The sequence below is a fragment of the Platichthys flesus genome, chromosome 13 (genome assembly GCF_949316205.1).
Source record: "Platichthys flesus chromosome 13, fPlaFle2.1, whole genome shotgun sequence".
Classification (NCBI taxonomy): domain Eukaryota; kingdom Metazoa; phylum Chordata; class Actinopteri; order Pleuronectiformes; family Pleuronectidae; genus Platichthys; species Platichthys flesus.
In genome coordinates, this window is record NC_084957.1 from 4,005,308 (window position 1) to 4,029,245 (window position 23,938).

General features: G+C 42.1%; 1 protein-coding gene across 2 annotated transcripts in view; it reads right to left on the reverse strand.

The window, feature by feature from the left end:
* Positions 1 to 1,835: 1,835 nt before the first annotated feature.
* The window catches only part of pcbp3 (poly(rC) binding protein 3), a 53,295-nt gene continuing 31,192 nt past the window's right edge, over positions 1,836 to 23,938 (reverse strand). Inside the window, exons 6-17 of one of the 2 annotated variants that reach the window (XM_062403376.1) lie at positions 18,394 to 18,555; positions 15,612 to 15,635; positions 15,287 to 15,319; positions 15,000 to 15,116; positions 14,043 to 14,174; positions 13,196 to 13,324; positions 11,359 to 11,433; positions 9,750 to 9,791; positions 7,850 to 7,928; positions 7,186 to 7,238; positions 6,674 to 6,843; positions 1,836 to 4,223 (exon numbers count right to left, since the gene is read on the reverse strand). In XM_062403376.1, coding sequence (XP_062259360.1) covers positions 4,187 to 4,223; positions 6,674 to 6,843; positions 7,186 to 7,238; positions 7,850 to 7,928; positions 9,750 to 9,791; positions 11,359 to 11,433; positions 13,196 to 13,324; positions 14,043 to 14,174; positions 15,000 to 15,116; positions 15,287 to 15,319; positions 15,612 to 15,635; positions 18,394 to 18,468 — 966 coding nt within the window. In that variant the 5' untranslated portion in view covers positions 18,469 to 18,555 and the 3' untranslated portion in view covers positions 1,836 to 4,186. Of the gene's footprint in view, positions 4,224 to 4,481; positions 5,490 to 6,673; positions 6,844 to 7,185; positions 7,239 to 7,849; positions 7,929 to 9,749; positions 9,792 to 11,358; positions 11,434 to 13,195; positions 13,325 to 14,042; positions 14,175 to 14,999; positions 15,117 to 15,286; positions 15,320 to 15,611; positions 15,636 to 18,393; positions 18,556 to 23,938 lie in introns of those variants that run through there. The other variant, XM_062403375.1, reaches the window with a different exon arrangement.

Below are 23,938 nucleotides of genomic sequence, written 5' to 3' on the forward strand. Positions count from 1 at the left end.
TTAAAAAGATGAACCTGAATGTGAGCATCATTTGTCTCCATGTGGCTGAATCAAACCCTCATTGAGTCAGATATCGAGGCTAAATAAACAAAAACCTTTAAAAGCATGACATTAATATTGATGATATGTGAAAGACCTTATAGGATTACAAGAAAACTGCCGTTCCCGCGTCAGCGCCTGTGTGTGCACGACTCAATCACAGCTGATTCAAGGGAAACAGACATAACTAAATCAGTTAGCGTCTTAATTTCCATTAACCTGTCTCGAATGTAGATTTCAGAGATTTACCGCAGCTAGTTTCTCCACTTTATGGTCGTTGAGTTGAGTAGAAGTGTTGACTAACTGGCCGCCGGGTTATTCTGGTCCTACAGTGAGTTATAGTCAGTTTAGTAAGGACGTGATTAAGATTAAGATTAAGATTAAGATGCATTTATTAGTCCCAAACACATGCACAGACATGCAAAGGAACACTCATGAAGGTAGGGAAATTTAACTTCTGCTTTTGACCCATCTGGTGCAGGACACACAGAGCAGTGAGCGACCACGTACGGCGCTCGGGGAGCAGATGTTGGGGGAGTAAGGTGCCTTGCTCAGGGGCACTAGACAGGGTAGGGAGACTCTTGGATTTTTGGACAGATCAATCCAGGTTCGTATTTTGTTGTCTCTCCGTGGAGTCGAACCAGAGACAAACCAGAGACCTTCTCTGCCCATAGTCCAAGTTTAAACATGATCTGACACATTTCTTCAAACAGCATTATTTATATCAGCTCGCTGATAACTTTACAATTTTTGCTGATCTAAAAGCACAATAACAAAAAAGTTTTTTTAATGTAAGCACTAAAAATTACAGAAGCAACACAAGAGAGGTGGATGAAAAAAGGTGAGTTCTCCTTGTTAAGCTCCTGAAACGCCTCGTCAGTCGTCCAGCTGATCCTCCAGGGGCATCATGATGTCACGTCCTCCTCATTTGCATAACGCAAACATAGCAGCTAGCCTGACACGCCCCCTATCAAAGGCAGGAAGATCAAAGCGGAGGCCGACCTTTCTTACAGGCATTGGAAGCTGTTGACCAATCAGAAGAGAGTAACCCAGGTGGCCAATCAGAGCAACGATCAATGGACAGACAGAGGAAAGTGTTTCCTGAACGTGAGAGAGCGTGAACCTTCTCAAGTAATAACACAAATTAAAATTATGAACCGGAATGGGAGCATCATTTGTCTCCATGTGGCTGAATCAAACCCTCATTGAGTCAGATATTGAGGTTAAATAAACGAAAACCTTTAAAAGCATGACATTAATATTGATGATATGTGAAAGACCTTATAGGATTACAAGAAAACTGTCTTTCCAGCGTCAGCGCCTGTGTGTGCACGAGTCAATCACAGCTGATTCAAGGGAAACAGACATAACTAAATCAGTTAGCGTCTTAATTTCCATTAACCTGTCTCGAATGTAGATTTCAGAGATTTACCGCAGCTAGTTTTTCCACTTCATGGTCGTTGAGTTGAGAAGAAGTGTTGACTAACTGGCCGCCGGGTTATTCTGGTCCTGAGTTATAGTCTGTTCAGTGAGGACGTGGTGGGACCCATTAGAAAAACCTAGTTGGAAAAGACCTGAATGATATCAAATCACTTGTTTTCATGATTTTATCAGCAAGAAATGTAAAAATCCTTGCTTAGAATTCATTTGCAGTTTTCTCTGGACAATCTACAAAAGCGATGAGTCAGGGAGGTAATGAAATACTTCAGCCAAATAAATATTTAAGATGTTGTAGATTCTGTTATAGTGAAGACACGTCTCCAGCACAATAAACAAGAAGACAAAACTTCAGGAAGTCAAGGGAAAAGAAAAACAAACTTTATTCTCTTCTTCTTACAAAACATTTCAGAGTCAACCTCCATAAATAATAAATCCAATACAGATCTCCAAGAAAAGCAAATGATCAAGCATAAACATGATCTGACACATTTCTTCAAACAGCATTATTTATATCACCTCGCTGCTAACTTTACAATTTTTGCACAGTAACAAAAAAATTGTTTAATATAGCACTGGAAATTACAGAAGCAACACAGGAGAGGTGGATGAAAATGATGAGATGAACGTGACGGATCGAAATATGACAAATTAAAAAAGAAAAAAGGCAACTGAGATGTTTGCAAATGGGTCACGATCCCTAAACTGGCCTCGAACCTGCAAACTCCTTCAATGATCAGACTCTGCAGATAACTGGAAGTTTTTCCTTTTATTAAAAATCTTTACACCCTCAATCAGCCTTTCCTCAGATTGCTCAACTGAAGCACATCTTGATGCAGCCAGATGTGTTCTAATGTATGGACTTGTACGTGTGTGATGTGATTGTGTTTAGCTGGAGCGATGTGTGGCACAAGCAGCCTTGTTTTAATGATGACACATTACAGAGTCATCATGTGTAATCAAACCTAATCACAATCCAAGTATCTGAGCGTAAAAACCGCGATGACACCAACAGCGAGGCCCAGATGTTGTTTTCTATAATTAGAGCTGGAGTTATGACGAGCCAGGCTGGGGGGAGTGTGGGGGGAGTGTGTGTGTGTGGGGGGGCAAAAAGCACAAGTGTGTTAAGCTAATGTGGAGTACAAATATCTGTTATACCTGCAATCATTAAATCCCAGCCGTGTCAGTGTTATTGGAGATATACTTTACTTCTATTTCATCGTATAGCCTGAAACACAGGAAAACTCTTGCTGCAAGTTTATGCTTCATATTCAACATGTTACATAACACTGTATGTATCTAGTGTACTAAAAGTACTAAGCTGCCCGACCTCATGACATTCAACACATTCAGATAAGTATCATATTCAACCTGATTGAAGTGTTTTTAACCCAGTGTATAAATGTCGGTGGATAAAATACATTTTTTTAAATACATTCAGCTTTAGATTGACCAACTGGATCTTGAGTCGGCCTCTGACCATGCAGAAGAGCGACAGGGTAACTGTAGAGATGCTCGTGACATGTAGACTGTGGTGAACCATCCCCTCACACACCCAGCATGGCCCGGGCTTTACAGTGGATGACCAATGCAGAGAGTCGTACAAATATATATGTAGAGAATATCTGCAAAGCCAGTAACGAGTGCAGGTATGTTTTCTACATGACAAACAGAAAACCCACAACCTCTTCAGTGCCTGCAGTGATTTGGTGACTTCCAAACTGTAATGAGCTTCTTCGAGGAAGGAGCTGAAAAATACATGTGATTGACAAATGAGAGTCTGGCTGCCCAGGAGCTCTTAAGCCCTTTGGACACAAACTGGGAATCGCACTCGCTAAACATGAGCGCAAATATATTCCATGGATGATTCCCAGGCCATGCATCTGCTACTTAGTCGCTTTGAGATAAATAAGTAACAAACCAGTACGTGTGATTGGAATACAGGTGAATAAAAATGCGGCAAAATCGCTAACATGCAGTTGAATTTCACTCTTTGCTGCAGTCGTATTATTTATCTAATCTTTGTGTCGTGAAAGTCATGAAAAGAATGATAATTGTGCAGTAGAGTGGATCTTTACTGGCTTTTACCCAGAAGGTACAGTAATATCACACTGGACCAGTCCAGGTCATATGCAGACTGTTCATGGTTTGTTCCATATCCCTCTCTCTCCGTTTTCACACATTTAATGTCAAAGTGAATCTGAAGTACATCATGCAGAACAATCTAGAGTGCAGATCATCACAAGAGTCAAACAGGCAAATGTCTACAGGCACACAGTAAAACACCCATTTCACCACTCGTGAAATCAGCGTGAAATACAAAATATCTGGTTAAATCGTGGCTTGTTGACGATTCGTGTTGAATCTCTTTACTGGTCTTATATAACGTGTAAGCGTGTGATGGAGGAGGGAAAAACCTCGGTTTCAAACGTGACACCGATCTTTGCATAAACTCTCAGGCGCCTGCAGGGCAAAAACGTGACGTGATGTGAAAACATGAGGTGAAACAAAACGTGTGAGAAATCAAAGTGACCTTTCAGAATCAGAGACAGCAGTGTTTCAGATACAGCAGGTGGAACAGTGCAGATACTGGTCTTTACTGGGAAATACTGGAAACGATACGATTTCAAAAGTCACTTAATATTTGGGGGGAGAAGTCATGTGATGCACTGGGGGATGTGTGTGTGTGTGGGGGGGGTGTGGGTAGAAATTAGAGTGTGCCCATTCCAGTGACTTCAGACGTCAGCCTAGAACAGTTCAGAGGGAGATGGGGGGGGGGGGGGGGGGGCAGGGGGGAAGGAGGGAGGGGTAAGACAGAGAAAGTAAAACAAGTGTGAAAGAGGAACTTTCGCTCTAAAGAGAAAGTTCTGCTGTGGTGGCACCTTTTCTATGACAGCAAACTTTTCATTATACTCGTTCACAGAGATGATATACCCATGCAGAGCAGAGCGCCCCCTGGAAGCCATGCAGTGACCTGAACATAAACAAAACAACACATGGAAATCTCCTGAAAGTGTGGAAATGGTTTGCGTCCCTGACAAAAGGCGTCATATCACTCCTCCTCCTCCAGAGGGCGTCGCTCTGTCGCAGTCGTGTTCGCGTTGCATCTTTTTCTTTGCTTTTTTTGTTGTTGTTGTAATTTTCGTTTTTTGTTTTTTTTCCTAATTCATTTTCTATACAATGACACAATATGACTTGGTAGGTAAATGTTTGTAATATAGCAATGACAGAGAAATAAATACCATATTGTTCTCGGAAGTAAGCATGCTAAATAAATATACTTAAAGGAACAGTCTGACATTTTGGGAAGTTCCCTCATTAGCTTTCTTTCAAACCTTTCTATCAACACCACTCTCAAAATAAAGCAAGGGTATGGTTAGCTTAGCTTAGCTTAGCACAAAGACTGGAAACAAGGGGAAACAGCTAGCCGTCTAAAGGTACGGCTAGCTGTAAAGGTTTTGCAGATGCCCACAAGCATCTTCAAAACTAATTTATTGGCGTATTAAAGCTTGTTTCTTCAATTCCTATTAAAGCTTAAGTGCAAAATCAACAACTTCCAGTTTCAATTGGGGTTTTGCAACAAACCTCTGACAGACGTTTTGTAAATTGCCAGTTTTCCTAATTCTAAATATGCTAAACTAATCTAAGCGAACCATCTCCCGGACATAACTTTATGCATTGGTTTAAAAATAAGCAATTAACTCTACTTCCCATTATGTCAAACTGGTTCTTAACCAAACACTGGCTACATTGATTTTCAACAAATGCCACATGTCAATCTGACTGTTACTACAGATCTTCCATAGACTGATGCTAACGTGTCACAAACAACCAAGGGGCTACATGGGGGGAAGTTCTATGGGATAACACATTGTGGTTAATTTTTGACGCTGCAGTTTTGGTGTTAGCTTCTGAAAAGGGAAGCAGATTAATGTGGGGTGTGGGGGGGGGGGGGACTTCAGGATGGCGTCATGGACGAGGGGTCGTTCCACATGGCAGCCACGTCCCTGAACCTGTCATAGGAATTGTGGGGAAAGCAATATCCATTAGTTTTCCTGTGGACTGCTTTGTGAAATCCTCCTGAAGAGGTCAAAGACATGAAAGTCTCATTGTGAGCATGTGGCTTCCCCCTGCGGTATTAGAAATAACATTTGACTTTGAGGCGCAGGTCGCCTGTGGACATCAGTGGGCTTCTGTTTTCTCAGAACTGTGGGAAACACATTCATTTTTCCTTGCAGGTGATGAATAAGAGGTTTAGTGGATGAATTGAAAAGGATAAAACAGGGATAGAGAAGCATGGCAAATATATTTTTTCTTGGAAACAATCCCTCTGAATTTCACTGGTATACAGATAATTTAAAATAAGCACATTTTTATTTATTTGTTACACAAAATTCTTATTCACTGTTTTGCATTTTGCATTTCACTTTTTACTTCACTTTTTATATATTTTAACTTTTATATATTTTTATTTAGATATGTTTTTGTCTAAATAAATGTTACTTTGTATAAATATAAGAAAAAGTGAGTAAATAAGAAGTAAATAGTGAGTAAGTATATATTGTTTCTTTTTATTGCTTTTCTTATGTGTGTTTTCTATTTTTCTATGTTCAATGTATGCACCAATAACCAGAGCAAATTCCTCGTAGGTGTAAACCTACTTGGCAATAAATACTTTCTGATTCTGATTCTGATTATGTAGAAATATAACTGTGGGATCTTACCTGCATCTGCTGAGGCCCTATACTATCTGTGTTTTAAGAATTCATTACATAATGAGCGATTTGTCCACGAACTGCGACAGAGCATTGAACCTTGAATGATTCATTCAGTGATCGTCCAATAAACTAATCTGCAGGTTCTGCTCAAACACTCAGCTGACTGCTCTGACTTGTTGGCATTGGTCCCATGAGACACTTAATGTATTTTCCTGTCTGTTCTTGGTTGGAAATAAGGGACAAGGGTGATAAAGAACAACCAAGGAAAGAAATTCATAATTCATAAACTTTTCTGTGGCTTGTCAGAGTTTGACAGATATTGACCATTTCCTGGCGACTCAGTGTCGAGGTTGTCAAAAACAGAAACTAAAGATTTTCTCCTTTCACAGACAGCAGTTATCTTGAGCCCATTAATTCAGGTGCTGCTTTTTATGTTTTATACGTTGTCAGGGTCCAGCAGTTAATTTTTAAAAGGTTACCTTGCGTTGATGAGATACTGAGCCAGGCTGATGTTAGCCGGAGTCCCTGTGATGGTGATCTGGCGCTCAGACGAGCCCTCCATGGCGTTTGCAATTTTGATCTGCGCCCCGGACATCTGACGAATCTCGTTTATTTTGGTTCCCTGGCGTCCGATAATGCAGCCTATGAGCTGCACACACAAACCAGACAAACAGAAGGTCTTCGATAAGGATGCATGGAAACCCCCATGTTATCACACATACAGGGACATTTACATGATTCACATTATATATTTATGTAACACACATTTATAATGTAATGTACAGCTTAATACATTTAAAAGGTCATGAAATGGTTTAGGTTTAGTTTAGATTCTAAAGATCAGGAATAATTAAAGATCACTGTTGGTGCTGTATGTTTTTTATTAACACGTTTGAAAGAACAGGATTATAAATAATGTAAACTACTATTTGCCCTTCTCCATAACATTTGCATTTATATGATAAGCCATAACCTTTCCAGCATTACTCACATCATTAGGAATGGTGAGTTCATGGGTGCTTGCCGGTGGACTGGCATCCAAACCTGAGCGGAGGAGCAATGGAATAAAAAAAATATATATCTTCACATCACCAGGAATGTATATGTGTGAAAATAGCATATTACCTCATAGGGTGCGCATATAGAGTGTTTATTGATCTTTTAATTTAACTAACCAAAAAGTGTTTAAGTGCATTTCCCCCAAAAATGTCAGACTGTTGATGGGATGTGACAAAAGACACTTCATTGAATAGATTAATTGCTCCATGTCGTACAGGAAAACGCCTGAAAGTGGTTAAAGAAGAATTAAACATAACTGTGTTTATTCATGAGATCCTCCAGTGGTCGCACAGATACACACGCAGGACATGAAACAGACGTATGAAGTAAACTGATGATGCAATTTTGAATACCCTGTTTAATAGTGAAACCCAGTGTAACTTTGTTTGTGCCTTTCACCGGCATTTTATCAGACAGAGCCGAGAGAAAATCCACACGAGGGGAAAAAAACAAATCAAAGAAGGAGAAAATCCACGGGGAGCATGTCATGCTGTGCCAAAAAGAGAGAGACAAGGTGCAAGGTAGGGGGGGAAAAGAAAAATGTTTCTCTGGATGCAAAGAGAAGGAAGTTTCTACAGGGCCTCGTGGGTACGTACCAGGGAAAGCAGGGGTGGTCTGTCCGAGAGGGGTAAAGGGGGTTTGCTGCATAGCCAACTGGTGGAGCTTGGTCAACTGCTGAAGGGTTGGGAGGGAAAGTAGAACTAAGAGGTTACTGATACACAGGTCACACCGAGAAATGAAGCCAATGGGGAAAAAAAACAGAGTGAGGACATGGTGAGGAGAAGGAGGCCATGGAACAGGGAGGTGGGGGGGGACAAAAACTGGAAGAGAGAAAGAGATTCGGACAGAGGGAGATTGTCTGTAATGGAGCTGCAGTGTTTACCTATCTCCCTACGTCACTGTCTCAGGCTCTGATGTCACTTTTCATTTAACGAAATGAAGAGAGACAGCTTCTCATTAACCAAATGCAGGATTTCATTCCAATTCACCCACTTGATTGTGGTCTGTCTCTAGTTGGCCGTCAAGACTCATATCAGTTCAGGGCAAGCACTGTCCATCCCCCCTGCTGTGCATCATTTCCATCAGGAATGTGGGAAGACGGATGAGTTCAAGTCTCCTTCTCCTTTTAAGAGGAGTTTTAATGAGGGTGGAAGAGACTGTCAGGTCTGTACGTGAGCGATCGTACCGTCAACCACCGCCTGCACCGGCATCAATCACTGCCCGGCGCTGTGTTAGTGGATCTGACACCAGATAGCTCCTGAGAGCTCGAACGACAAGGACAGATGAAGGCAGATTATTAATGGAGAATAGAAGGTCAACTGAGGTGGTTCGGGCATCTGGTAAGGATGCCCACTGGGCGCCTTCCTTGGGAGGTGTTTCAGGCACGTCCAGTGGGAAGGAGACCTCGGGGAAGACCCAGGACTAGGTGGAGAGATTATATCTCAACACTGGCCTGGGAACGCCTCGGGATCCCCCCGTCAGAGTTGGTCAATGTGGCCCGGGAAAGGGAAGTCTGGGGCCCCCTGCTTGAGCTGCTCCCCCCGCGACCCGACCCCGGATAAGCGGATGAAAATGAGATGAGATGAGAGAAGGTCAACTGGAATTAAAGAAGTGTTGTCATCAAAACTGCCATTAGTGACTTTGACTTTATAATTGTTTTAATTAACAGAAGTTACTGTTTGTTATCAACCAGGTCAGTTGGGAGCTCTGTCCAGCGGCTGAGCTGCAGAACAACCTCCAGCTACATAGACGGCAATTTTAGAGGTCATGTTTTACGACTTGCCTATAAAAAACAAACATTTATTTTAAGACCCGTCCCTCATTAGACCGAAATTCCTCAATCTGAGTCAAGTGGCTCGGTCCCTTGAGGCGTACAAGCAGCAGACTTGGACTCTGAGAGACACTAATTAAATAAAAGCTTTGTCTCAATTCAGGAGCCTTTGTCGGCTGTATCCTTCATCGGCCACGCAGACTGAGTCGGCCAAAGCAGAATAAGATGGTCTAGTTCTTCCTATTACATCACCAGGTTGTCCTGAAAGCCATTGAACTAGCACAAAAAGCACTGAAGAGATGATTTTTTAATTGTCATACGTTCTCGCCTCTCTTCCTGACGCTTTGAACTTTTTGGGAAACAGTTTTGTTACGGAAGTGCAATGAATCATGGGATATGTTGGGTTTGGACACATTGCTGGACACATTTGTCGTCCACATTTGGATGAGCCTTTGAATTGTGTCGTGCCTCTGGGAGATGATCGTTGTTCAAATGCAGCCTCTAAAGGGTTAGGATCTCTCCATCCATCTGATCCATCATTAGCCCAGTTAATACACATTAGTTTGGCCTTTTTACTAGATTATGTGAACAGTGATGTCACCCTGACATTTTCTGCTCACCCCTTTCAGAATATTGTAAACAGCCAAACTCAATTCCACTGAGACAAAACTCTTAAAGTCAGAAATGATCATTTGAACAAATTAAGAAGAGACTATAGAACTCACATCTGGGTGTGGTATGGCGTACTGTCCCTGAATTGTGTAGGCCTGGAAATATGAAAAATATAAGAAATTACACATTTTTAGCATCTCACATCAATTAAAAGAAAAATAACATCTAATGTAGAATAAATCAGCACGTGTTATACAACACCTATTTACACTTTGGGATTAAATAACAATTGCAGAAAGCACAGTGCTCCTACCAGCGATAACTGAGCTCATGTGCTTGAAGCATTATAAGACCTGAATGATAAAGTTCTATACAGTGTATATACAAAGTGTTTTCACTTTAATCTCTGAGCATTCATCCCATCAGAGCTCAGAGTCTCTACTTCATCACAGGTCTACTTATCATAACCATATTCACAGCAGAGCCATAGTGTAGAACAGCTTGTGATGGGTCAACAAATGTCAAGCGTAGTAATATTCAAGTCTTTGAAATCAATGCAAAAATTACAACTTTAATGACAGGCAAGTAAGATTACTGTTCACTCACTGAGCACTTTAATAGGAACACCTGTACACCAACTTATTCATGCAAGTATTTGGTGAGTCAATCATGTGGCATCAATCGTGACATGATTGAGTCTATTCAGAGAGAACCGAAAGGAACAACCTGAAGAGACCAGCACTTCTGCAGAAAACATGACAACAAAGCTTTGCTGACCCAGAGACCAACTACTCACAACTATGTTGAGCAGAGAACCATCCCCCATTGAAGACCAACTTTGAGGTGGATGGTCTACAGCAGCTGCAGACCTCTGAGGCTGCAGTGGACACAGACTCATCACACCTAAATGAAGCCAGGTTTGATCGATTAGGATTTCTGCTGTAGCTGCAGCTGGTGGAGTCTGGTATCAGCAGCAGATCAATTGCATCTAACCATGGACCCAACCTACCTGGTGTCAAGAGCCCAGGATGCTACTGCTGGTGGTGTAATGATAGGAATCTTTCCTCTGCTCTTTTTCAAGCCACTGGCAGCAGGAATGTTCAGCTGCCACATCAGCAGAAAATTAAGTGAAACAATAACGTCCACATTGAGCAGAATGTGTCTAACACCCTGTAGAATCACTGCCACTAACCCCTGGGGCTGTTTTAAGAGATACACGAGGCACTAAACTCTATTTATCTGGTGTTCCTAATAAAATGCTCAGTGAGTGTATGTTCTTTACTGCTACTTGGCAATTTATAGCTTCATCTTCTGTTTAATATTTTATTCATCAATTGAAGTCGATAAATAAGACGGAAGTTTTCAATTCAAGTATAGACAACGTGAGTGTAAAGTGAAGTTACACACCACATTTTGTGTATTGCATAACTTTCATATTTCACATGAATGGAGTTTGACATTATACAAACAAAACTGCTTTTTCAAAAGGAACCACATACACGTATGTGTCCTGTTCTTGGTATTTCATAGTGCTTACAGGTACAGAGCTCTCTGCCCCCATTAGTTTCCCCAGCCTTACTGGTAAAAAGGGCTGTGGCAGTATAAACGTGTGTATATGAAAGTCAACAGACATACAGAAGCAGTCAGTGTCTGATGCTGCAGTAAAAGTCTCAGTTTGGCTGTAGGCACACACTAATGAGCTAAAGCTAGCTCAGCTCTTACCTGACCACCTGAAAAAATGACTGGGGTGGAGGCCGGCTTTGGGCGATACGGGATGGTGGCACCTTTTGGTGGGGACTAGGAAAAAGAGAAGAGAAGGAAGAAGTAGAGTAAAAGAAATGCAAATGCTTTTCTAATATATGTTAATTAAACATCTTAGCTTAGCTTAGCATAAAGACTAGAAACAGGGGAATACAGCTAGCCTTAAGATAACAAATTCTGCTTGATGAAAAGATTGATAACATTCTCAATTCCTGTCGCTTCTGCCAGCAGAAAAGTGAATGAACAGCTTTTTAGAACGGAAAGAAAGTTAAAAAGTCACATGTGAGAGTGTTAAAGTTAAATTTCACTGCCGGTCCCAGATCAGTCCGCCCAATGAAGGGCTGGACTCGGAAATACACTTTTGCTCACACTAGGTCATGGGTCCTGACTCTTCTAGGGGAGGGGTTTGAGCCTATTAGTGTCTTAATCCGAGCCCCTTTCCCACTGGTCAAAAAAACCACTAATATCCGGCTTTTAACACGAATGGGAATTGATTCAATCTGCATTCACGTCAAGGTTAATCGGTCTCTCCAGGGTTTTAATCCCTTCCAGCTCCCATCGTTAGTGAAGAAAACACGACACCCACATGAATGTGCTAATTGGCAGCAGGGTGAGAGAACGCCACAGTTGTTAGTGGGTTTGTGACGTCAACCAGAGGAAAACAAGAACACACATACCTGTGAAAACCTGCTATTGTGGTTTAAAATAGGTTATAACTGATGGACTGACTGAAGGGCCAAGGGTCTACTAAACAAATGGAGAAATACTGAAGTTGAGAGGTGCTGGTAGGAGCTGGAGTTTCACTCTGTTTCTGGCCTTTATGCTAAGCTAAGCAAAGATAATCAACCATCTATTGGCTTTAGCTTCATATTTAGTAATTTTAATCTTTTCATCTAATTCTCTTCAATTAAGCTAATTAGCCATTTCCCCAAACGATTCCTTAGAAATACTGTTTCACTTCTAGTCAGGGAGAATAGAAAAGAAAACAGGTCAGGATGAGTGAAACATGATTCACAGATTAAATGCATCTCCATGTCCCTATTTTCTTTGCAAATGAATCCTCTTGTTACTCTCAGACAGCCGGGAGGTGGATTTCTGTGAAGAAGCCTGGAAGGAGTTTCCTGTGCACAGGCTTACTATAATGACACAGAGTTATTGATTCATGCTTTGCAGCAGAAAGTGTGCTGCTCAAGACAGTGGAGAAGGGCTTAATCAGATTTCCTCCACAGCTGCTGTCCTGTAGTGGGGGGAGTAGCCACTTCTGTGCATTATGTGTTTCAAACACAATATGAGGAGACAGATTTTCATGAGACACAAACAAAGCTCTGGTTTTCCTCACAGTTCTGTTGAATAGTTATACGTGTAATTGCCAAATGTATTATTAATTAGTTCCTCTACTGATTTGAGTTGCTTTCAAGTAACTGTCCAAAATGCCTCTAATACATAAGTAGACATTTGTTGAGTTGACATCTATGGCCAGCAGGTGATATCTGGCCTTGGCCCTGATCAGATCTAGTGTTAACAACCAATCTCGATCCCCTCTGTCTGAATGAGCAGATCTTAAATGAGTCTTAAGTGTGTCTTGGATGTGTTCACACATTTATTAGAGATCCACTGACATGAGTTTTAATAACAGGGTCATGGACATGCTTAACTCTCTTTATTCTTATGGAAACATATCTAGTGCATAGTATCACTTAAGGTGCATAGGGGAATTAGATAATTGGCAAAATTCTCTATAAGAAGAGCAGAACGTCCTTCTCAGTATCATTGGCACTACAAGTCAAACATACTCTACCTCCAGCATCACCACACAGATTTGTTTGACACACTGGATGATGGCCTCTGGGGTCCCGGAGATTGTCACAGCGCGTTCTGTGGAGTTGGGCAGCATGTCCCCTGCCACCTGGACCTGGGCCCCTGTGGACTGGAGCAGACGATGGCACTTTGAGAAACTTGACAGGATTTTAAATTTGAGTTCATACACTGCAGTGCTCTGAAGGCTCAGAAGTGCCCTTCTGCAGGCACTCACTTCCACACCCTGACAACCCAAAAGTTCTCCCTGTGCCAATCAAGCCTCGTTCGACCGTCTCTTCCTGGTGCAGGCTGGATGAAAACCTCTACACCTTTATCAACACCCTTGAAAGAACACCACAATAAATAACCTGTGAGTGATGGTGCACCTGGGAGCAGAAAATGCTGCCTGGAGGAGCAGCGGGAACACGCCTCTGCTTTTAGCACCAAATCATCTACAACAGTTAAAAACTTGACGTGTGCTATCGAGAGAGAAGTGGTGTCACCCAGAGATGAGTGGGCGCAATAAACAAAGCGATAAATTGCTGTGGATATTAATTTGTCAAATTATAATATACTGCATAAACCAATTAATAACCAATACAGTAAAGTTCATTCCCAAAAAGTTGATTACTTTAAAAACAAATTGCGTATAATAGTCCCAGAACTTGAGGGAAAGTTAATTTTGTGTACTTGCATATGCGTACACATGCACACACACACACACACACACACACTGACTCATATCTCTCTCTCTTGCTCTCTATCGCTGACTCGGACTCAGCGGACATCTCTGACCTGCTACACTTTAAATTAAGATTTGTATGAAAAATAACAAATGCATATCATACCTCTCTCATTTCTTTTATCTTGGAGCCTCCTTTCCCTATGAGGGAGCCACACTGGCTGGCTGGCACAACCAGCCTCAAGGTGACAGGGGGCTTGCTGGTTGCTGGGCTGTTGCTCATGGAATTGATTATGTCCTAGAAAATGAACATGTACTTTTTATTATTTTGCAAAGGTAACTCTCACTGGTAATTCTCACTGTGCCTGAAATGAGCGTCGAGGTTTCTGTGAAAGCAGCGAGCGGCTTGATTCAGGCAGAGCAGATTTCCCACAGGTTCAAACCACAGTGTCTGAGAACGTCAATCAGATGAGACAGGATCAGAGGAGGAGACGATTTCACGTTTATAACAATCAAGAGATTCCAAAGTCTGTAAATGCCGCAGCAGAGAACAGGAATCCTTCACTGGTGCCTTGAAGCTGGGAGTTGGGAGTTTTAGAATCAATCACATTCTCTTCTGTTTTGCTCTTGTTATGAGTTGAGACTATTTTATATGAAATGTTTAAAATGCAGAAATGGTATAAGTTGGCTATCAATGCTTCCAAATCATCGGGATGGTATAATTGTTCAGTTTTCTTTATAATTGATGAGGCTACTTTGGTTTCTTTCTTTCTGTATTTGTACTTTTCTTAACTTTGGCATTTTGTTGGCCTGTTTTAGGCTCAGCACATAAACCAGGAGATTTACTTTACTTGTGTAGAATGTTTACAAAATGAGGTGGTCTGAAAGTACACAGACGGATCTCTGTGCCTGCTGTTTCAAAATGAGACAGCAAAGCCTGTGGGAAAAAAGACAAATGAACACAAATGGAGCCCGGCAGAGGAGAGTAGGTACATGAAGAGGGCAAAAGGGATTTGAGCTCCTGCTGGACTTCATCCGCCTAATGAGCTCAAACTGTCAATTTGTCAGAGTAAACACACAAGACTGCATATTTTACACGATATAAAAAACTGTTGTATCAAACCTCCTCAAATTTGTAGGCAATCATGGCAAACGCCTTGAAGATGGTGTCTGTTGGTCCAGTGATGGTGACAATCCTCTCTGGACAGTTTCCCTCGGAAATATTGATCCGTGCTCCGCTCTGGAAAAAAGTATGGAGCCAATATAAAGAGGTCGATGTGAGATCTTAACCCGAGAGTGTATCTTGATCAAGTTGGCATTGTTTATTTGTTTTCTAATTAAGCGAAAGCCATAAGTCTCATTAATTTCATGATACTTGTGTTGGCTGATTATTAAAATGATTCTTCTCACCTCTTCTCGCATCTTTTTCACTGTTTCCCCTTTCTGGAAAAAAAGAGAGAGACAAGCGTTTAATGACGTGTGCTGTTGTTTTCCTGAAGCTGCGTTCACACCAAACGTGAATGGAATTTCAACATTGCGTTAATCGCACAGGTTCTGCAGGATTATTCTGAGCAGAACGAGTAAACACAACCTGCGATTATGAATATATGGGAATGTGAGACCGGGCCCCAAAACAAAAAACAAATCTCATTGTGAAAACAATTCACTTCATGTTTGGTGTGATCGCACTTTGACAACGAATACTGGCATAAACACATCTAATAAAAATACATACCTTTCCTATTATACTTCCCACCTCCTGCAATAAAAACAGAAAAGAGAAAACAATCATGAATCAGCAAAGAATCCTCTGGATAAATGTGTGTCAGAGTGCATGGGGGTGCAGAGGACACACTGGGGCGTCCAGGGGCTGCACTCCTTCATATGCATGTAATCGCTCTTCATGAGGTTAGTGTGGCCCAGTGGGCAGAGAGCAGAGGGGCAGTCGGTGCCGGCTGCCAGCGTCCAAACCTCCAGACGTCTCCTCAGTGACTGTGAAGGTTGCATCAGTGTGATGTTCAGGATGCAGAATGCTTGTTGTGCAGAGCCAGGTTTTTAACAACCATCCATCTTTATATATTAAGCAATGCGTAAAAGTCAGACAGTAGAAATACTCTGTTGATGTCCTCAAATATGTTTTGAGAGATATTTCAAATTGTAATTTAATCGAATTGCCTGTGGGATTTTGAACTGACTCAACATCTGCCTTCTTCGCCACGATTTATTTTATTCTATTACAGCGAGCGACTGTGGAAGTCAGTCACTCACAAATTACATGCTGTCTCTTTCTGTGCATTCAGCAACTTCATTACAACAGCTATTCCAGCTCTTAAACAATGAGGCGTCTGACAAGTGCACCATCAATCACATGCACAGTCTACTGCTGAAGTAATGCTCTAAACTCGCCCCTGGGAAAACAACCCAGTCAGCGCTACAGTGAAACCAGTAAGACGGACATTTTGGAGCCAGCTGCAACCAAAGCCAGTGCACCTTTCATTAGGGAGAATCCACGATTTCATATCGGGCTTAAATGACACCGGAGAGATGCTTTGCTTCACGATACATTCCTTCGTGCTGAAGGAGTTTTACTGATCGATCAACTGCTTTAAAATACAAAGGTGCTCTATTGGATTCATTGAAGTCAGGGGTCACACTGGTCCAGATCATGGTTTTCATATTTTTCCTCTTTACAAACTCTGGTGTGTCTTGGATCTTTGTCATGTTGGAAACTCCCTCTCATGCCAGTCGTCTTGAGACTGGGAACCGTCTTCTTATTCAGGATTCTGGCAAACACAATGTGTTCTGCCCCCCACCCCATATCATCCACCCCTCCTCCACCTCTATGGCTAACTGTTGGCCCCTCGGCAGTCACTCTGATGGTCCTGGCCAGATCCTAAACACACATTCTGGACCTCCATCTCATCCAAACACTATAATTTGGTTTCATATGACGAATGGATAAACCGCCAGTATGAAATGTCTAATCTTGCAGTTTAGAGCCATTTTCTGTTCTTGGATGACACAGGGGTTGATTTCATGGAGGCACGGGTCAAGGCGGAAGCACTTATCCCTCTGTTTTTCAATGCAGGCTTGTGTTACTAGCAAGTTGTGCTCTTATAGGGCTGTGCAAAAATAATAATATGCTATAATATACATAAGATCAAATCCGATACACTTTAACTTGAAAATAGTACAACAACTGTAAAAATATACAATAATCCTAACTGTGAATAACAGAAAACCCTCCAGGTGTCTATACAGAATGTCCTGCGCTAATCTGCTCATATAAATTCAGGGCAGTGGAGAAACATCCATCAAACCACATATGCAACCTTCAAGGAGACACGACTGAATTCAACACAAAGTCATTCAGAGGTCCTTGACAACAAAAACTTAAGTGTGCAGGAATGTAGAGTGCACATTGAGTGAATCTGGTGAAAACACGTTCAACAGACCTTGCTGAAAATGCTCCACTAACTAGCCCAGCCCTGTGGGGGAATGGCCCTTCTACATCAGTGTAAGACAGATGTGGGTCTTGCTGCCAAAGCCCCCCCCCCCCTTTCTGGCAGGTTCTGGCATCAATGTGGGCTTGTCCGGCTGCAGGGTTAATCAAACTATCACCTGGTCACTAGAGTCTGGAGGTTCTGCACGAGCAGCCATGCAGTATAGTCGGATCACCCCCCCCCCCACACACACACACACACACCAATATGTCTGACTCAGTGGAGACGTGTAGTGTTGGTTTTACAACTGTCTAAGCGTCAGGAGACCTTCAACCCTCAGTTTAATACACACAAACAGCACTTTGCCATTTAAAATACTCCATAGACTTGCTCTGATGATAGTTGCCTGTAGTTTCCAGTTGTTGAAAGAATTACGCACTACAGTTTTTTAGCACCAGCAAGAAAGTAAGAGCCACATTAACCAAGCATGACTGAAGGTACACAAACATACCAACACTCACACTCCAACTCTGACCACCTCTTAAAGGGTTCGGGGTTTAGAGGAGGGAGAGAGCCCGCTACTCATAACTGCCTGGAAAGAAAAACACACACAAACAAGATGTTGGTGACCACTTAGGGTTTACAACCTACACCCTGGGAAACGTGGGAATAAAACCACTGAAGGCTGACAGGAACACACCGAGCAGTGGAAAGAGGAGAAACACAGCAGTAAAAGCTCGTCACTCTTAAAGTCCTGACATGGAGTTTATATTTCCAAAGGCCTTTCAGCAGCCGACGCAACCAGAGAGCTGGAAATGTGGCAGAATAAAACTAAATACAGATGTGCCATGTCTGTAAAATCGCACACAACCTGTACAGTATAAAGACCTACAAAGCTTTAAACTTCACTGGAAGCAACTGAGCCAGCACTTTCATCCTGAACACCAAAGGTGTCATATTTTATTCCAGGCAAGTCCAACTTGTCGTTCCCAATATCATAAATAATAAAGAAACCTGCAATATGCTATATCTCATCCTTCCCCACAGGCGGTGTGACACTCGGTGCCTGCTTACCTTTCCATGCATGAGGAGGCGGATGGTGAGGGTGACATTGAGGCCACCCTCGGACTGGACTTTGGTGGGCTCCATGCTTGGGAGGGGGCGTATGACGGGGTCCTGGAATGGGATGTCCTCAGAAGGAGAAGGAGGAGGGGGGTGTTCCAGCCAGCCGGTCACCTGGCAAACACAAGTTAATGTTAATGCTGCAGAGGGACTTCAGAATTATTCCTTGTGAGTTCAAACAGTTCTACAATATACTTTTAATATTTGCCCCATGAAAGATGCATAAATGTGCAGAGAAGATCTGATAATACCCAAGTGTAATTAGATTCATCTCACTATGGTATTTTTACAAGGTCAACCAATTGTTTTGCTTTTCGATTGAAGACAAGGAGCCAGTCTGCCAGCCTCTGATATGAAGAGTCAAAGAAATGTGCCCACTTGAGCTGTGCACCCCATTTACCACAAAGGAGTGCGTCACAGATTTCACTAAATGAATGCAATGCCTAAACTAGACGGTGCAATTCCAGTTGTCCTCTCTGCACCTGAGTGTGAGCGCAGGATTTTGAGTGTGAGGCCACTCTCTGTAACAGAGGTTAAACAACCCCCCCACACACACACACACACACACACACACACACACACACATGTGCCTCTTCACTGTCACCTGGTTAGTTAGCCCCAGCTCATAAAGCTTTGTTCTGCGCAATCACTTTAAGCGCTAAAACTAAAATGATGACGATTAAAAATTAAGCTGTGACTAGCTTTTATTCATCAGTTCCACACAAGAGCTGCAGCTAATCCTTCGTTTTCTAACATGAGGAAAAAGGATCGATGCTCAAACGACATATTCCTGAAGTGTGTGACTCATCCCTCGTAAGATCACAAACAGTTTAAATGTTTAATCACTACTGCTGGAGCCTGGTTATTCCTGTCTGGTGACTTTAATGGCCTCATGTGGATCAGTCCTCCTCTGCAAGCACATCAAATCCAAGGTCATCTACTGTTTATACACCGATGCTGGGTCAATAGACACTGACTCTTAAATCACGGCCCGGAAGACGCTTAGGTACTCACAACCCTAATTCATACACTATTATATACACATCAACAATTCACATTTTTAACATCGACTTCTTCTGCGCTGTCAAAACTTTGGACGGATGATATCACTTCTTCAGTGTCTCCTGCTATGATCCAGGATATGACTAAACCCACTTTACGTGGACACCGTATCTCCTAAACCTCTCATCAGATAAAAAAAAGGCCCAGAGATCATTAGAATGCACAGCAGGGTTCAGAGGGACGCAAGGACATATTTAAAAATATCCCTTATATTCCTCCTGTTTGTTCTCCTGGACAGTGAATTCAAACCAGATTAGGAGCCCCTGTCTTGATGGACTGGAACTCTGAGGGCATCTCAGATCTTACAGGCCTGTAGATCACTTCACAAACTATATCCACAATTGTCAGTCAAGTCTCTTTTAAGAAGAACAGGGTCGGTTTGCAGCTGTCATGATGTCGTTGTTTTAGCCAAATCTCTCAGAGGAGAAATATGCTATAAAACCTATTCTTCATTTTATAATGGTGTAGTGGGAGAGTGCTCTGGGAGTAACATTTATGGATCCAGATTTGCAATGAGATTTTATCACACATATTCACCCCTAGAAAATGTTCCTCAGCAGCCCAAGCCTATGCTAGGAATAAAAAACACAAAGAATTAAGTTTATCTTGATTTTTCTACATTGTTGTTTTTGATTTGTTTAAAAAACAATATATTTTTTGCTCCAGCAAACTGTCCTGAAAACAGTTTCCTCTCCCACCGGGGAAAATCATCAATGTTCTCTGTCATACAACTCAGACAAATTTTGTTTAGAACTTGTTGTTCTTAATTGAACAAATTCAGAATTGTTTTTTGAATTTCCCTCGGGGTTAATAAAGTATCCATCTATCTATCTATCTTTGTTTCTTTCATCTGATTGGATTATAAATGTTTGTTGTCATCTGCTGCTGGTTCTCGGGGTTGGACCTTTCTGTTCTTGATTCCTTTTCATTATGGAGTGCTCTGTCTCTTTCTATGATCCCAGACCGACTCCATGATGACGTCTCGGGCTTGTTATCCAGCTACATAATGAACCTGGGACGGCAGCTACACCCTGATGGTGCTTTATCATGAATATGAATGTAAACCTTTGTGCATTATTGCAGTTCATCATTATTTATGGGAGAGCAGGTAGCTTCCTGGCATCTCTACTGGTTGCAACGATTCTGCAACCAGCCAGGAAACAGTTGGGCCCATTTCCCCTCGTTAAACTACAACCAGGCATTTTGCCATTTTGTACAAATTGAACAGACAAGATACTGTGTTGATTTGTGCGGCTTTAGAGATGCTGGCAGATGCGTTGTTTCCATTTGACAAAGTGTGTTTCTGGTCTTTATGCTAAGCTAGGCTAACTGTCACCAGACTCCCTCTAGTGTCTAAACCTGCCTGTTGGGAATTAGAATGACTTTGAGAATAAAGATATTGAACACATTGTTTAAAACTGTCACACTTAGTGCTCTAATGCTCCTGATGGACCCGGCACTGGCTTCCTATTTGTGGATAATTTGTTTCCTCTGGACAGAAGTGGCTTCAGCGAGGCACTTCTGAAGCTTTAAAGAGTAAATGTCACTGAACGTCTGTGTCGTTATCTCAGTTTGTCAGGTGAAGCAGCTGCTTTGGGTCAATCAACAGTGATTCTCTCTAATTAATGTTGCAGTGTTCCATTGCATTTGGTTATTTTTAAACCACAGAACAGGGTGAATCATAGCAGAGAGCAAATCTCAGTGCATTAGGGATATTGAGTGGGCGGAGGTGCGATAACAAGATCAAATTATTTGTTTGGAAAAGATCATTAATGTTATGATGAAACTCTGTATGCAACCAGCATCCTCACCTTCACTGACCTTCTCTCATTTATCTAAATTATCCCTGTTTGTGTTACATTCCTATATCAAGGTCAACCTTCTTTCTTTTGCAATTTCAATAACAAATCACCTTTAATGAGTCGCTGTGAATATTATTTAAAAGGTAAACCTTAAATACAGATATTCCATTTATATCATATTTACATATATCATGTTCAGAGGAGGTGTTGAATGTCTAATTCATCCCTCCCAGTATCCATTCATGGTGTTTCCAAGGACAACCAGTGCTTTAGGGTGGAATTATCCTTCGATATGAAAGTGCAGCAGCACACGGCCAACTGGAGGTTCCACAGTAACTGGAACAAAGAAATCTACACAATTCCAAGAAGTAAATTGATGTTGTCTTAGTGATGACAACATGTCTGTCAAATAGACATAAGTGAATAGATTATTCACAGTTTATAAAAAGAACTGATTCAAGAACAAACAGGATATTCACCTCCACTGTAGGTATATGTCTGCTCTCAAAACACATCAGTTTAAATGTATTCCATTTTATCCTTTAACAAACTGATACCTCTGCTCATGAGAAAGACTTTCTCTGCACTCAGAGAAAAGTGCCTCTTCTTCGATGTTGTCTCAAATTACACAATCCTCTGAGAACCTTATCTCCTGGAGGTTTTTCTTTTCATTTCAGCAGATGATAAATGACACAAAGACTTTTAGCAAGCACCTAATTGGAAGCCGTGTTCCTAAATATAGCGCCAAGGACCAATTAAGGGAATTTACTTGCCGAGAACATCTTGGAGATAATAACCTTGAACAGGGAGTCATCCCTCTGTTTGGGGTAATCGTCACCTCCAAGCCGGCGTGGCCTATTAGCACTGTCAACATTTTCCAGCGTTTCAAAATGGTCACCAGGCTGATAACATTCATTTGGTGGAAATAGGTTGTTGCAGACAGAGGTAGGGGTGAATATGTCCACAGATAAACACACAGAGGGCTTCTTCGCCGCCCTGCCAGACCCACCCCTGAAGCGGGCTGCAGACATGTCATCTCCGATCAGTCGGCCTGGTTGAATCCCAAGCTGACGACCCCTTTGCATTGTTCCTCTGCCAACTAGCATTAGCTTAGAGAGCTAACAATTTATCTGCTTGTGTGTGTGAGCGGTAATAAGTCATGCCAGCTGACAGTTCCCCTTTGTCTTCAGTCTGACTGGTTGAAAAGATGACGCTCCTTTTCCTGCATGCTGTTCTTAATCGTAATGCTTAACAGTGAACTAACCACCCATCCGTCCAACTCGTTAGAGCATGGTTTAGACAGAGTGTACGGGTGAAGGGGTTTTCTCTGTTATCGTATAAATAGAAAAGCTTCCGACTCGCAGCACACACCTGACACTTGAAAACTCAAGGATGTCATGGCAGCAGAACAACCGAGATAATGTACAATCAAGACACAGATGAACAACAGCTCAAAAACAAAGCCTCTGATTTCTGTTCCTAATCAAGAATCCATAGTTCTATAATAAACATGACTTGACATTAACTACTCATCTAATCCGGAAGATTCACTGTGAAACTTGTTGTCTGCCCTGATAACTTTTCCCCCCCTAATGATGTCACACTACATGCATACATAAATCACTGAGGAGCAGACAGGCCCTGCAGTCAGATATATAACGTTAACCATTCACGACAATCATAAACCTCTGACCACACAATTTGAATACACATCTTTTGGCCCCGTTTGTAATTATTTACTCAGTTTTTACCTTTCACGGTTCCAAACAGTTGACCGCCCCCCTTCAGCTGTTGACCAGAGGTTTGCAAAATGGAATCAAGATATTACATCTCCTGTCGCTAAGACAAGATGCAAAAGCTGGCACGCCATTGGCCAAGACACGGGAGTCACATGGGGCGACGCATCACAGCTTGTGACGTCAACATATGATCGTACGACCGGAAAAATATTTCCGAGTTTGGGCGAATGCTCGAGCTTCATCGGGCTTCATCGGGAATCAAGAGTTCTGATCTACACGGGCAGAAGACGTGATGGGTGCCCCAGTTTAGGATGCCCCTCGGGGTCCACGGGGGGGGGGGGTGTTAGGGATCACAAACAAATGAAATGGGTGCCTCGATTTTCTGAGTGACAACTCGGCTAAGCAATCGAACATGCTAGCCTGATGCTAATGTCTGCTTGCTGCCAGATTCAGCTTCTATGCACCCTGCTGGTTTAGTGTGTGGCAACGTTGACATAATGAATAAACATCATCATTGACCTTCACCCATTCCACTGTTCCTCTGCCTCGGGCTTCCCTTCTGACAAACCGTACATCCTCCCACAGACCTGTGCCTCTCTGCTGAGTTCAGGACGTTAAAATCATGCTGCGTCATCTGAGCTTTAATTTCCCTCTACATACAAATGCCCACACAGCTGTGATTTTACACCACTGTGTTTCTACAAGCAGACAGATTGAGGGTTAATCAACTCTGAAATTGAACGATTCCATTTCTCTGTGACGTTCCTCGGTTGGTGGGGAGATTATTTTTTGATTGGCCGATAACACATTTTCAATTACTTGGCCAGGTCAATAACGACACCTGGAAACTTGTCTTATTCCTGCTGCTTTCATGTTTGTTTTGTTAATTTGTGA